This window comes from Mirounga angustirostris, unplaced genomic scaffold (assembly GCF_029215605.1).
Source record: "Mirounga angustirostris isolate CCGP_5_RB_7025 unplaced genomic scaffold, mMirAng1.0.hap1 SCAF_3, whole genome shotgun sequence".
Taxonomy (NCBI): domain Eukaryota; kingdom Metazoa; phylum Chordata; class Mammalia; order Carnivora; family Phocidae; genus Mirounga; species Mirounga angustirostris.
Window position 1 is genome coordinate 184,346,590 of NW_026991711.1, and position 15,602 is coordinate 184,362,191.

General features: G+C 41.6%; 1 protein-coding gene across 1 annotated transcript; it reads right to left on the reverse strand.

The window, feature by feature from the left end:
* Positions 1-482: 482 nt before the first annotated feature.
* Positions 483-15,158, reverse strand: SLC19A3 (solute carrier family 19 member 3). Its single transcript, XM_064585798.1, has 6 exons — positions 15,028-15,158; positions 8,553-8,704; positions 5,978-6,803; positions 4,011-4,203; positions 2,403-2,544; positions 483-1,612 (listed from the first exon to the last, which is right to left on the reverse strand). The coding sequence occupies exons 2-6, from the start codon at positions 8,700-8,702 to the stop codon at positions 1,436-1,438; spliced, it is 1,488 nt and encodes a 495-aa protein (XP_064441868.1). The 5' UTR covers positions 8,703-8,704; positions 15,028-15,158; the 3' UTR covers positions 483-1,435.
* Between the last annotated feature and the right edge of the window lie 444 nt (positions 15,159-15,602).

Below are 15,602 nucleotides of genomic sequence, written 5' to 3' on the forward strand. Positions count from 1 at the left end.
CTAAATGGTTGTTGTATCATGAAGGCAGTGGTTTCTATATACTTACTTTCTGCACTGCGATCTTAGTTTTTAGTTGAGTCTCCTGGGTGTATACTTGTGTCTGGAATAGTGATAGTTTTGCTTTCTCTTTTACAGTTCATCTCATTTTCTTTCTTTTGCTTGTGTAGTTGTGTTGGCTTATACCTCTAGTACAATAAATTAAATAAGGAGAATAATAGTGATCATCCTTTCCTTGGTTTTGATATAAGTAGGAATGTCATTAGTTTTCCCTACTAAGTAAGTGTTGGCTTTGGGGCTGAATCTTATTTTCAGTCCAGTAATCAAATTTTAGAATCTGGAGAAAAGGATATTTGAAACACAAATTTTGAATCAGCATTCTTTATTTCCATGGCAGACTGCTCCATGTTTCCTCTGTTGCAGTTTCAAAGGACACAAGCACAGACGATTCTCAGCACAATTCATCAAAAATTTAGAAAGGCTCTTTACTATTTTTGCACACATTATTTTATGTAGCACAATCTTTGCCATTTAAAAATTAGGTGTCCCCCCCACCCCATCAGTGTTTTCTTACTTACAAATACTTTTAGAACTCCTGGAAATTTCTTAGACAGATATCACACTGACATAGCATTAAAACACCTATCTGGGGTCATGGTAGGGAGAAAGCTCATTGCCTCCCCTGGGGCCACCAGGGATGGACTTGAATGTCATTCTATGGACACACAGGAATGTCTGGGGCTATTCCTGAGGTAGAGTTTCAACAACAAAGCTCAGCAGAACACAAAGTAAAAAGTAATCATCACAAAATTAAATGGTGATATAATCAAAAAATAGCTTGTGAATTATTGTTATGAATATAGCATGTGAATCCATGCTGTGGATCCATATTGTGAATCCATGTTGTCAGGATTGAAGAGAGGTCCTTAGAAATGGGACCAGACCTTGAAATTCTCACAGAGGACTGCAAGTTATATAGAAATACACTTAATGGAAGAAGGAGGAAAATGGCTATGTGACAAAAAATGTCCCATCTCTTGCCTGTTTTGGTAAGATAAAACAAATATCTAAACCAAGCAAAGGGGTCAGTCCAATTAGTATTTCTGCTTATGAATGGGGAACAGCAACTGCAGGATGACTGGAGTTTTCTCGTGGCTTGTGTCCATGCCATTTATATGTCCTAGGGAGTAATCAAAACCAGAATTTCCCAATCCTTGCTACTCGTTGGAGTCCCCAACATGGGCTATTTGACTGAGATGATGGGCCTTGTCAACTGCATCCAGTTGGACACATAGTATCTGGTCTAAAACTGAGATTTTATTGTGGTCTTGAAAAGGTTCATTGAAATCCAGACTTAAGAAGTGTGTCAATTTATGGCACTCAGTGACTTTGTGACCAAGAGGGTCCTTGCTCAGTGGATGCAGTGGCTGCCATAAGGTTAGAGTTTTGTTCCCATGATGACATTCCTTATTCCCTCTGGGTGGGGCTCATCTGGATTCTGACTTAGAGCAGAGCTCTGTGCTTGCTTTTGGCATTTGGTTGAGTAGATGATGTACATGCTTCTCGTTAGAAAAATGGCGGCAATAACTGCAAAATAACTCCCATAAACTAAAAACTAGAGAAAAACAAATACAATTAACTAGACACACAAAAGTATGACTGTCTATGTCATTGATAAACACAGTGATGGTGCTGATTTGCTTGGATTGTGGGATAACTAAGACCCAGGACCGTAAGAAGGGTCATTTAGATTTACACAATACTTTCTTCTTCTATCTTAGAAGAATCAGCTATAAAAGTGTAAGAAATGCAGTAACTAAGAATATGGGCTCTGGAGCCAAGGTTACTTGGGTTAAAACCCCAGCTAACACCACCACTCGTGAAAAAACACTAAATCCCACTGATCTATGTGTTTATGTCTGCAGGACAGTGCAATGCTATGAGTGAATTTTAGATAATGAGGTTACTTCCTACATGCCTTATCCCCCCCTTTCCCAGATCCAAATGTAAAATGTGAAGTTGGGCTAATTTCAAGTCCCTCAGTGGAGTAGGGAAAAGGAACTGAGCTCTGCAGCCATGTACCGTTTCTAGTTGAATCTCTTAACCCTTGGAAGGGGATGACAGGAAGAAGAGCAGACATACAGGGGACACAGTTACCGGAGTAGCACCTGATGAGGTGTTAGGAGCCACAGGCAAAGACTAACTGACTGTGTTTATTGCTGAAAACCTACTTGGTGTGTTACAATATGACAATTAAGGAATTGCTTATTTAAAAATTTGCCCAACTAAGCAATTCAAGAAATTAAATATTGGCTGTGGTGAGGCTGAAAAAACCTTTCAGATTACCTAGGTATTCTACATTCCCGCAACTACCTGACTAGGAAAACGGCAATATTGCAGCTTACCTGGATGCTGATTGGCAGATTGAGTCCTTTCTGATCTACTACGATCACTGTCATAATGGTCTGAATCACCAGGGCCATGAAGGTGTTCATTCCAAACACCAGGGCGTAGCGTTCCACACTCAGATTAACTGCGATCTGAAATCTATCATTAAACGTTGAATTATGTTTTTTTCTTTTAACAAAATACACATGGGACTCTTACCTTTAAAAGACAGAAACTGAAGATAAAAGTGATGTCTTGTTACCAGTACTCTTTGGCTAAATCTCCTCCAGTTCAGACAAACAGGTAGAGCAAAGAAAGGGAATTAATTTTAAAAATACAGTTGAAGGCTGAATTAAAATCCCAGTTGAGGAAATAGGACACAATTCCTCCTATCCAATTTAATGCTTCCCAGAAATGAAACCTAAATATTCTAAGTTCTCATAACCTGAGAATATTTGATGCTATCTGATTTTAGATACTGTTTCACAGTGAATTTTTATGAAAATGCAAGCAATATCCAATCCGTGGAATCACTTGGAGAATTATTCTTTCTATTGTCAATTGTATCAACAGCTTTTAAATTTTGGTAGATGAGTTACTTATTCTTTGGAAGATCCAGATCATGACTGGCTGTGCAACTGAATGAATCTGTAATTAATTTGTTTTTAATAATTAAATAGATTTTGACATGTTACAACTCATGAATGACTGGCAAGTGTATGTTATTTAGAGCTCTTCCGTGGCAAAGGTAAAAGAATTTTGGTTCTGAAGATTCTTAAAATGAAAAGAAGTAATGTAATCCTACCTTAACAATGTCCTTTTGCATTAAAAAGAGAGACTTAAGAGATATGAGTTTGATTCATTAAACTGACATATTTCCATAAAAAAAGTAAACTTGCCAACAAGCTTATTCTCTTTCTTTTGTTCCATGATCTTTTCAAAGTCTGCTTATATTTCTGTGTTTTGTCAATTCCTTATCAAACATTTTTCACACATTAAATCCCAAAACTTAATAAAGTTTCTGGCTCTACTTCTTTCATACGATTTGAAATTCAAATATTTCTTATCTCTTTTGGTTAATATCAAAGCACATTTCCAATAGTCAGCTTTCTCTGAACTTCTATATGGAACAAAACGTTTTCATTTAAAAAAATGATTTCTGGGATATATAGTTTCTTATAATCATTGCATCTACTTTTTTCAATATCCAACTTTTTATAATTTGCTGAGCATATTTTGCTTTACACAAAAGTATATGCCTGGAATTACACAAACAACTAAATGAAATTAACAGTAAACTTAATCATTCAAAATCAGATTGCTCCACACCTTGTTATGGCAAAAAGCTTGAAATAAAAATCACAACCCGACAGTGTATCATCGCTTTTGTTTTTTGAACCCACAGAACTTGTTTTTTTCTTTGATGACTAATCTTAGCAACATTCACAGGGCAAATAGTTAAATGAAAACATGGCTTAATTGTGTCCAATTTAATATGTAATCAACATTTAATATTGCACTTGACTAAAATCCTTCTGAAGTTCTGCAAGGAACTATAGAAATGCTACAGAAGAGAGAATATGGTGTGGGTTTAGGAGTGGAGAGAAATGGTTGGTAATACTTACACTGCTATGGTTATAAGAAGCATATAGCTGGACTTGAATATCAGATAACCAGCATAGCATGCCCAGATGTCCGTCGTGTAGTGCATGAGAAATAGAGAGCCTGCACTAATGATGGAGAAAATGGCTAGAGCCAACTCTCCCAGAAGATCCCAGTTGACTTTCACATAGCCCACTGCAAAGGCAGCCGCTGCCCCTGAAAAAGAAACATTAAGGGAGATCCAACACACTGACTTTGCATGTGGGATAGGTCAACATGCTCTCTTTACTTATTTATTTTTTATTTTATTTTATTTTTTTAAAAAGATTTTATTTATTTATTTGAGAGAGAGAGAATGAGAGAGAACACATGAGGGGGGGTAGGGTCAGAGGGAAAAGCAGACTCCCTGCCGAGCAGGGAGCCTGACGCGGGACTCGATCCAGGGACTCCAGGATCATGACCTGAGCCGAAGGCAGTCGCTTAACCAACTGAGCCACCCAGGTGCCCAACATGCTCTCTTTAAAAAGCCACGTCTTAGGCAAATCTACAAGATGAATATGTGGCTTTCACAAAAATAGTATGATCCACCTAAATGTGGATTTATCTTTTTCTCAACCAGGTTTTCTTTTGACTTCTCTACCTCCTCTTCTTTCAATCAGGTAGTTGCCACACTTTTAATTAGCATCTACCACATGCTGTGCAGTGCACCCTGCGGAGGGGCCAGAAAGGTTCTTTATCACAGCAGATTGGGGAGAAACAATACATAAACACAGTCACTTACTACAACATAGAAGAAGAGTGAAAGGGCCGCTCTGGTGTATATCTAGCCTGTCCATACTTGCCTTTCTTGTTCATGGTTTCTCGTAAATTTTTTCAATGGGTAATGGATGTTTTGCACTGGGTAGAAAATTTTAGTCTTTATTAGTAATCTTAATCTTCTGGTCTCCATCTCAGTATCTTTGAGATCTGGCCTCATTTACTTGAGGTTTTCAGCGAACTCTATACTGACTTACGGAGTTTAAGAGATTGAATAATTAGCAGTCATTAGGGTTACTATTTATAGTTCTTTTTAACAAAATGAAAGGTATTTATGTTTCAAATTACTGATGTTTGGTTAATTACCTCTTCCAGTGTGATCCAGGAAAGAATCAGTGTTACAAAAGAAATAAAAGTCTTTCCTCCCCAGAATTTGGAACGTAAGAGAAAGAATTTCAGTGAACCAATTCTAGTGCAGTCCTGGTGTGCAGGAGTTAAGGTGAAGCCTCCCAAAAGAGAGACAATAGGAGAACAGACACCACGTGAGTTTTCTGAAATTTTTGGTAAATGAGGGTGTGGAAATCTCCTACTTCCTAGAAAATATCTTTAAAGTCTCAGTTGAGTTTAAGTTTCCACTTACCAGGATATAAATATTTATTGTAGAGTAAACTTCAAAGGCAGATTTCCTTCTGATATTAGAATCCTGACTCTCACATTTATTCTACTTCTCACTTAAATCTCTTAAAGCTACTTTTGGAAATTTTTGGCGTGGAATCTAGAATTGCTAAAGGTGGGTACTAGCTAAATCAAATCCTTTAGTAACAAAACTCTTCCAGTGGTAATCTGGAAGCCTTGATAGTTCAATCTATTACTAAAATAATAAAAACTTCTTAACTTGTACCAGGTGAGTATTTTCCTTTGGATATAAAAACAGCTTGGAAGAGTAAGTGGCATTATTAACCCCTTTCCTGATGATGAATTGGAATCTTAGGAATTTGGCCAGAATATAATCATTTGGTGCTTACTCCTGAGCTCTTGAGTTACCTGCTGTAACTCTACCACACTGAATAGAAGTGTCACGGTCCTCTTTTTCTTTTTTCCAGTGAATCCCATTTAAAAAAATATTGATATGCCCTCTGAACAGAACTAGTTTACCACCATGGAGTTTAGCAACTGAAGACATAAACTTAAAGGGGGTAACCCATCAAAGGAAGATAAATCAATGTTTGCTTACCTCCAAAGGTTGCAATAGCTTCTACTGCCCCATTATAGATTGTAGAACTCTGGGACGGTGCCTTGTAATCCCACAGGATTTGAACATAGTTCAAAACCTGGTTAAAACCTGCTGTGGAGAAGGCCCACCACAGGGACCAGTAGAAAAGTCGCTTTGAGGAGTAGCACTCCTTCAGATCTTGGAACCACTGCACAAAAACACTCAATGCTACATTTCGTGGCATCGGGCCGCTCGACGGACCACCATCCAGGTTCCCTGAAATGGTGGGTATTTCTGAAGTGGGTTTCTCTCCACTGCCTGCCGCGTTAACTTTGTAAGTTGCCTCTAACGCCACGTTTTTGTTCGGTGGCTTCCGTACTTCTTTGCTGGATTTTGCATGAAAAAACATGCTCTTCTTAGGCATTGGTAGGAAAAGTGACAAGAGAAAGGCCACAGAGACGGAGACCAAGGATATGACGTTGAGGTAAAAGTACGATAGGCTGGCCAGGGACACCAGGAGCTGGGCCAGCACCGAGGCCGCCGTGTAGGCCACCAGCGTGATGCTCCTGCAGTAGCCGCTCACTTTCTGGTAGTGTTCGGGGCTGACCACGCTGTAAATGTAGGCATAGTAGGCCACCTCGGTGGCGGTGACCATGCCATAGAAGAACTCCAGCACCTGCATGGCCTTCACTCCCTGGCTAAATACAAGCAGCAGCCAGGTGATGATGAGGCTGATCCCTTGCAGGATGATGACTGGCTTGTAGCGGATGAAATCGGTGAGGATGAACACGGGGAGAAGCAGCACCAGGTAAGAGTATGTCCAAATTGGAAGGATTTCATTGGTGATCTGTGAGGTTGAAAAGTGGATCACATAACCATGCAGCACCGGGAGGTAAAAAGGATACCTTTTTAGGTAGTACATTACTAAAGTACAGGTGGCTTGCCCAATAGCAAATTCTGCATCCAGTGGGATAGGATGTTCTTTATTATTATGGAAAAGCACAAGAGAAAACTGATTTTCAAGGAAAAGAGAGCTCCTTCCCCTTCTACAAAACAAAACCAATCTATAAATGTATGTGCCTCCCAACATAAGAATATATTTGCTTAATGTGTAATCTGAACTGTCTTAAAGTTAAATAGTATGTACATTTGAGTTAAATTAGTTACAAATTGTTCAACAGACACTTCGGAGTTTTTCAGGCTCTTAAAAAATACCATTCCTTTCTTGTTCAAAGATTTTTAACATTAGACAATGTTAGAAGAAGCGACCACCTTTTTGTTTATTTCATCCATCACCGTGTCATAAATGTCCATAGTCTAATGAACATACGTGAAGACAGCAAAGAATAAATACTAACCTTGCAGAATTACAAAGTGGGAGCAAGTAATGCACTGGATTTTCTTCCTGGCCAAATTTGCTGGGCTCCCAAAGCCTTTTCCCTCCCAACTCTACTGGTTAATCTCTGCTTACTCAATTCTGGCCTCAGTTTGTTGTGGGTATCTCATGGCTGTCGTCAGAAATGCCGGGGACCTCAGTGATCAGTCCTAGAAGGGAGGGACCGAAGGCGCTGATCTTTGGGGCAGGATGTGGGCGTGGGGGCAGCTCTGTCAGACCAGCCTTTGTTCTGTGCCTCAGCTGTTTACAGCAACCTCCGTGGGCCCCAAGGTCAATGATGAGGGAAAGCTCAGTGACTGGAAAAGGCTAGTGGGACCAAGTGGCACCTCTGAGCATGGGTACGTTAACTGGTCCAAAGTGGTTGCAGAAGCAGACCCCACTGGGTTCACTGGTTGATTTGGGACCTGTATTTGTTTGTCCTTTGTTTTGTCTTAATCGTGATAGGCTTCCACCTGGAAAATATTGGAAACAGGGTTGTCACGAAGTGATTTTACATCACCTCACAGCCAGCTTGCTTTTCTGTCCATAGCACCTCATTGCCAAATTAGCTAGTATTGAGGAACCTTCCAGGTGAAGCCACACACTCTGCAGTGCTTTCGTGGCTATGGCTGGAGATGATAAACGCATCACAGGGTAATTCTCCAGTTGGGTGAGTGTGTTTTCCTGTTGCCCTTATTATAAAAAAGGAGGTGAATCTTTTCAGTAAGAGAATTTGGCCTTCAGGGGAAGATAAAACTGAGAAATAAAGCTGTTAATGTCTCACCGGCTGGTCGATAGTTTTTCACAATTGAGTAAGTGTCCTCAAAAAATGATACGATTCTTTATCAGATCCTGCTTATGCCTCAGCAGCCCAAAAGTTTGTGAGGACTAGATCCTGTGCCTGGCAGAGATTTTACTTTAGGGCTAGTATAACAGAATCAATTGAGCCTGAAAGTTACCATGCATTAAGACTAATGGTAGAACTCCATAAAAGTTAAAATATTTATTAGACATATAATGTGCTATGGTGTCCCATTTCTGTATGTGTGAGGAGGGAAGAGTAGTTTGAATCATTGTATTAAATGACAAATACAATGAAAATGGGATCGGAGAGGTCAATGGGTTAATGTCTCAAGTTGAATGAAGCCTTAATGCCACGTCCTGTTCAAATCCTGTAAAGTTAAACTATGTTAAGATATGTCTGTATGTATGTCAGTTTACCTCTGAGCTGGTCAGGTTTTTATCTGGTCCAGATAAATATGGGATAAGGAAAGGTTCTGAGGGTCTCATCATGGAGAAAAATCCAAATAAGCACAGGATCACCGTGGGATAAATCCAGGAATGACTTGGTGAAGTTTTGAAACAATCCATGGCTGATCAAATGGAAACAAAGTCAAAATTAGCTGGTGTTTACTTACTTTTGGCATCCTGGATATAATGAGAAACCAATTTCTAAATGTCTTGTGAAAGGGTAAAGTTTCATCTGTCTGCAGTTGAAATGGAAAGGTGAGTGATGAGTAAGTGTTCTCAAATACTCCTTAGGTGCACCAGTCAAACCCTCCTTTGTCAATGGGCTTCTTACTCATTATTGCTGGGACCGGTTACACCTCCTTAGTGTTCTCCATCACGAACATGGTAAGGAGTAGTTACTAATAAATGGTAAACAGGGGTTAATTAATGCTTGAAAGTAAGTAAAACATTGACTGGTGAGTTACTGGTGTACATGTGGTAGGTCATGTACCTCTAGGAGGTCAAATCCAACTTAACACAGATTTAATAGATCAAGTTACTACTAATCTGCCCACTCTAATTTGTATTGTGACTCTGAGATCTTTCACACACTGAATGGCATGTGTTTATTTACACATTTATCTCCCCATCAGACTATCCCTTGCTTTGTATGGTGCTTGACACATGATACACATCCAAGATACTTTTGTCAGGTGTCTCCAATCTGAGAATTTATAATTCTTCAGTTAAAAAAAATGAAGCCAGATAAAGATCTGACTGGCCATTTCCCCCTATTTCCCCCCATTCCAGACTGATGCTAAGTCTACGTTGGGAATGCAAGGCATCACTCTGTAGACAGCTCATCTCCTTTTCATTACCACTGGGCCCATTTCTTCTCTTTGTCTGCAGTTTCACACCACCCAGTGGGGCAGGGAGCTAATTAATAGTTCATGCTTTTTTTTCCAAGTCACAAATAAAATTGCTTGAAATGCAAACTTCAGACAGAAAGTCCAATGGAGAATCTGAAACAGGAAAATTCCCTCTCATTCCTTCATATTTGGGATCCAGCTTTACTTATGCAGCATGGGGAATGGGGAAACTAAATTGCTGTATGATGCTTTTCTGCATATTATCTAATTAAGTCCTAATAATAACGGTAAAATAGATACCATTTCCCCAAATTCCCAGCTGAGCATATGGGAGATCTAAGGTGTCCTATAACTGCCTTCAAACCACATGATCAAGATTTGAATTCACATCTCCTGGATTTCTATCTGGGTCCTTTCCCCTGCTCCACTCTGCCTCATTCTGGTGGCCCGTCTTCCTGGGCTGCTGGTAGCAACCTAATGACAACCTTTCCTCGCAGTAAGGGAAGAAAGTGTTTTCATGAACACACTCATCCTAAAGAATATGACTAACTACATAGAACTTCCAGAGTCAATTGTAGTTTGAAAGTGGACCCAAGAGAGGGAAAGCGATGCTTACTCCAGAAGAGCATGTCACTGGGTGCAATTCCAGGTGTCTAGGAAAAGGAAACTTGTTAGGGGCTAATGAGGTGGGGAGGGCCTACTGGGCCACCCTATCTTTTCACAAGGTGACCCTGGACAGTGGCATAGTTCTTTCAAGTTAAATGAGGGGAACACTGTCTGTTTTTGTCAACAAGACCCTTGATGGAAACAGTGCAGAGACAATGGAAATCAGAATTTGGACGGGATTATAATTTCGAGCAATGCTGACAATGTGAAAATTTTGCTAATAGCGTACTGGGTTTGACTGCCCTCAGCCTTCAATGCCTGGGATTTATCTCCTGAGTTGTTGCTAGAAACACCAGCAAACTGCTAGGGCCTTCTTTCTTTGTGAGTCATGTGCTTGTAGAGAAGTCTATCCTGGGAAGACAACTACTGAGGCTTGGCTATCTTTCAAAGGATGGTCTTAATGGGGTAACATCTCCTGACTCTACATCTAGAACATTCTCTCCATCTAGCTGACCGTGGATTGTCTGCTACCTTCAAGTCATTATCTTCCCCATGCATCTCAGAGAACTAAGTCTACTCCCATGGTTCCTTGGGCTGTTAAGAGTCCCTTGGGGTATCTATCCCTTCATCTCTTTTTTTAAAGATTTTATTTATTTAATTGACAGAGACAGCGAGAGAGGGAACACAAGCAGGGGGAGTGGGAGAGGGAGAAGCAGGCTTCCCGCCAAGCAAGGAGCCTGATGCAGGGCTCGATCCCAGGACCCTGGGACCATGACCTGAGCCAAAGGCAGTTGCTTAACCAACTGAGCCACCCAAGCGCCCCTATCCCTTTATCTCTTAACTGTCCTAATACTTCTACCCAACTGCATTTGGCTGGAAAGGTCACACAGAAAAAGACGGTCTATCTCCCATGAGAGTGTAAGCAGGAGGGCACGGCTTTTTGTTTGGTTGGTTCACGGCTCTATGCCTCATACCTAGAAGTGTCCAACACATAGTATGTCTTGCAGAAGGAAGAGGATAAAGGGCAAACCTCACTACTGAGAACTAGTAAAGTTTTGTCTGCATTTCCAGAGTGTTCTGCTAGCTGCATCAGGGGAAGGCCAGGGAGGTCCTTAATTCTACATGTGCCTCGCAGTTCAGCTGTGCATCTGTAAAATGGGGTAGTGATGCTAACTACATATGTGGGCTTTCTGTGAGCACCAAGTGCCTTGACTGGTATCTGGAGGCGCCATGTTGGGCATAGAGTTACTGCTCAAGCACATGGCATTTCTCTTCCCTTTCCTCTCTTCACGTTGGAGGATCCATAGTGATTCTGGCTTAATGAGCAGAAAATGAGCCTAGGTTTCTGACCATAGTTGTAAACAACTGAGAAAGATCTGGGGGGCTCACACCTGCATCCTAGGATGCTGGACTTCCTTTCCTCACTCCTTTCCTAGCCTCCTCCCCACAGAAACAAACACAGGCTCCAAAGCTAGGTTTTCTGCCAGAGGAAATAGGAGAAGGCATCTAACCAAACATTAGCAGGAATCCTTTAGCCCCGGAGGACTGGGCAGAATAGCATGAGTGACCAGACCCTTTCCAAGGCCAAGTCTTGCCTGGTGTCTGTTCCTCAGCCTGCAGGGCTCCAGCCCTTGTTCTTGCCTGCTGGGAGACTTCTCAGTGGCGAATGTCTGGCTGTTCTTTCTCCTTCCCCCAGCCCAGGATCCCCTTGTCTAGCACTGGTCCCATTCCAGAATCCTTTCCTACTCTGGCCACTTAACAAAGACCATGTGAACTTGACTCGCCTATCAGATGGCCTGGGCACTTGGAAAAATAGGGGCTCCCGGGCTCCATCCCTTAGGTGTGGTTCAGGAGGTATGGGGGCCACGGAATCTGCATTTATATAGAGCGATTCTGACACAGGAGGCCCAAGGACAATTTGTCCCTTTCCCATCCGCCGGGGGCAAACTGGCTCCATGCCACAGCCTTGGAGCTTAACAGGGCAGAGGGGGAAGTGGATGGAAATCGTCCAGGGAGCTTTTGCAAAACTGCACGTAGACACGCGACCCTGAAATTCTTTTCTGGCTCTCCAGGCCCTGAAGAGTCCAGGACAGGTGGAAACATCCTCAGGTGACTCTGACGTTTTGGATATGCCTCTCAACACTCTGTCTGCCCCAACCCACTAACCTCTTCTCTCATGTGCACATCACTCCCTGTTTGTGGCCCATTCTGTCCCAGTCGGCTGAAAGCCTTTTCTGGTAGGGGCCCTGGAGTGTCTGTGTCTAGCTCTGAATAAATACCATGGCTCTGGCTTCTTCACTTGCACAGCACACAGGTTCTGAAATTCTCCAGCCCAGCATGACCTCTCACCCACCGTCTGAAGGCAGTGATTTTGTTCTTACTTAGGTAAGAGGCTGCATCTCACACAGATAAAATGGTAACAGTCTATCAGCCATTGTCTGCGTGGCTCCTGCTTTACACCAAGTATCGTATTAGTTGCTGTATATAATTATTGTCTCTAATCCTTAGAACAGTCCTAATTATATACATTATATATATATCTATAATTATATATTTTATATAATAATTATATACAGATGTTTATTATATAAATAATTATAATTATTAAATATGGTTATATTAAATAAATATAAGTATAATTACAGGATATATAATACATATTTATTATATTTATTATTACATGTAGTTGATCCTTAAACAACAAGTTTGAACTGCATGGGTCTACTTATAGGCAGATTTTTTTTTTTTTTAAAGATTTTATTTATTTGACAGAGAGATAGAGAGTACAAGTAGGCAGAGAGGCAGCAGAGGGAGAGGGAGAAGCAGGCTTCCCGCTGAGCAGGGAGCCCGATGCGGGGCTCGATCTCAGGACCCTGGGATCATGACCTGAGCCGAAGGCAGCCGCTTAACTGACTGAGCCACCCAGGTGCCCCAGGCAGATTTTTTTTGATAAATACAGTATAGTACTATAAATCTATTTTCTCTTCCTTATGATTTTCTTCTCTAGCTTACTTTATTGTAAGAATACAGTATATAGGGGCGCCTGGGTGGCTCAGTCGGTTAAGCATCTGCCTTTGGCTCAGGTCACGATCCTGTGGTCCTGGGATCGAGTCCCGCATGGGGGTCCTTGCTCAGTGGGGAGCCTGCTTCTCCCTCTGCCCCTCCCCCGGTTTGTGCTCTCTCTGGCTCACTCTCTCTCTCAAATAAATAAATAAAATCTTTTAAAAAAATACAGTATATAATACATATAACATCCAAAATATGTGTCAATCAACTTTTGTTATTAGTAAGGTTTCTGGTCAACAGTAGGCTATTAGTAGTTAAGTTCTGGGGGAGTCAAAAGTTATAAGTGGATTTTCAACCATGTAGGGGGGTGGCATCCTTAATCCCTATGTTGTTCAAGGATCACCTATAATTACATATTTTTTAGATGTATCTGGAAGTGTCCCCAATTTCTCAGACGTGGGAACGGAGCCTCCTCAAAGCTCATGGCCACTCCGCTAAGAAAGGTTAAGATTGAGTTCGGGGTCGGATCTGTTGGCGCCAAGTTTACATCTTCCCTCTACTCGGGTGGGTAGATGCTTCCTACTTCTGTGGCACGGATTCCGACTCCCGGATATTTTCCTCTCGTTTCCTCACTGGCCATTCCCACAGGCACTGTCAACATGGCCTCTAGGTTTCCAACCGAACAATCTCTGCCCAGATCATTCCCTCTTTACTGGAGAAACCTCTGGCTAATGGTCTCACAAAGCTTGGAAGTATTGATCACAGCCTCTTATTTTTATCTTATTGAGGAGATGCCGCTCTTTGCTGTCACCATGACCATGACGATGATAATCAAATTACACAATCTATAATTTCTACATTTGGAAGATTATTTCACTTTTTTTCCTTGACAATTTTGTGAGGTAGATAGAGAAGATGGTACTGTCCTCATTTTGTCGATAAAGAAATTGAGGGCCAGAGGCAGTAACGTGTGCAGGTTTTCACCTTTAACCAACATTAGAGCCTGGACTTGTGCTTGGTTTTTCTAATTCCAAGTTCAGTAATCTTTCCTCCGTGTTGAGATGCCTGGTCATACCCTCGAGCTTCCAATTCCCGTTTATTCTAGAATAATGTTTTTCAGATTGTGGATGTCAAAAAAATTTAGTGGGTTGCAAACAGGATTTTTTTTTTAATGTCCTCTTTGCAGATAAAATATATTAAGTATCAAAGTGCGCTGCAGAGTGAGGCTATTTTTTTGAGCTTTGTTTGGGTTATCAATATAGAAATACACAAGAATGATCATACTATATATTACATCTTTCTGTGGGACACAGTCATGGGGTTAGAAGTTACAGAGGAAAGGGGTGCCTGGGTGGTTCAGTCAGTTAAGTGTCCAACTCCTGATTTCGGCTCAGGTTATGATCTCAGGGTTGTGAGATTGAGCCCCATGTCCAGCTCTGCACTGGGTGTGGAGCCTGCTTAAGATTCTTTCTCTCCTTCTCCCTCTGCCCCTCCCCCTCACTCACCCACGCTTTTTATCTCTCTCAGAAAAAAAGAAAAGAAAAAAAAAGAAGTTGCAGAGGAAAATATAGGACTAAATATTTACTCATGTCTCTCATAAGCACACCTGTTAAGGTCATCATAGAACACCTGTTCCGTTTGGGAGGGCCTCAGCCTTCACGGCAAAGCACCATCCTGGAAAAGACTGTCCTTTTGCTACTTTTCCATTTATCATTATTTTTGACTTGTAATATTATCCTCCTCCTAGAGAGTACTCTAAACCTTTCCTCACTTCATTGACTCTAACTCAAGGACATGAATAGGATTGATTTTCTGACTTGACGCTTCTGAAAGCAAGATATTGATCTTTCCCCTTTCAGTCAGCTTATTGGACTATCCTGACTTGAAATCTATAGTGAAAATGCCAGAAATACCTGAAAGGCTGAGTGAATCAGCTGCTCCTTCTGGAGACGTGGAGCAGCAACTACATCGCTAACAGAGCTTACCTCTGTTGGCTGGGTCGTGTAGGAGAGCTCTTCAGAGGTCTAGCAATAGCAGATGGAGGAGGTGAACTTTGGGCATTAGCCTCTGCTTTACTCTTACGCCCCAGTAGTCCTGGGCGGGGTGCAGTCTCCTTGCTCTCCCTGCCCAGTGTACTAGAGAGCACCTACTTCTGACCCAGTTGCGCCATCTGCACACGTGCAGCTCATCACGTGGGCCCCGGTGGTAAATGGCCACGTGCACTGTTGGGGTTACCAGCCAGCACATGTGACCTTCTATGAGCTTGGGAAACCACGAACACCTTTGCACTGGGAAGTGACCCATCTAAATTACTTTGGAAATGATGTGTTCCTTTCTCTTTTTGCTGGTAAGAAAATAATGATGATTTTTCATTAAAATTCGCCAGGGACCCTTCAGCAAGACTCTGGTCTCTTCTCTCAATCTCTATGTGGGGTCTATTTCTGGAAGACCACCTATTTTTACTGCCACTTCCTTTTCTTCAGGGTCCGTGGGGTGCTGTAGCCTTCTTTAGAATCACAATTCCCTGGTTAGCGTAGCGAAACCAACTTTGTTTTAAGGT

Excerpts from the sequence above, each read along its gene's own strand:
- SLC19A3 (XM_064585798.1), bottom strand. The coding sequence starts at position 8,702 with ATGGATTGTTTCAAAACTTCACCAAGTCATTCCTGGATTTATCCCACG. Across the intron at positions 4,204-5,977 it reads AGCTATTGCAACCTTTGGAG|GGGCAGCGGCTGCCTTTGCA; the intron begins GTAAGCAAACAT and ends TTTCTTTTTCAG. Across the intron at positions 2,545-4,010 it reads CTTCTTATAACCATAGCAGT|ATTTCAGATCGCAGTTAATC; the intron begins GTAAGTATTACC and ends GTTTAATGATAG.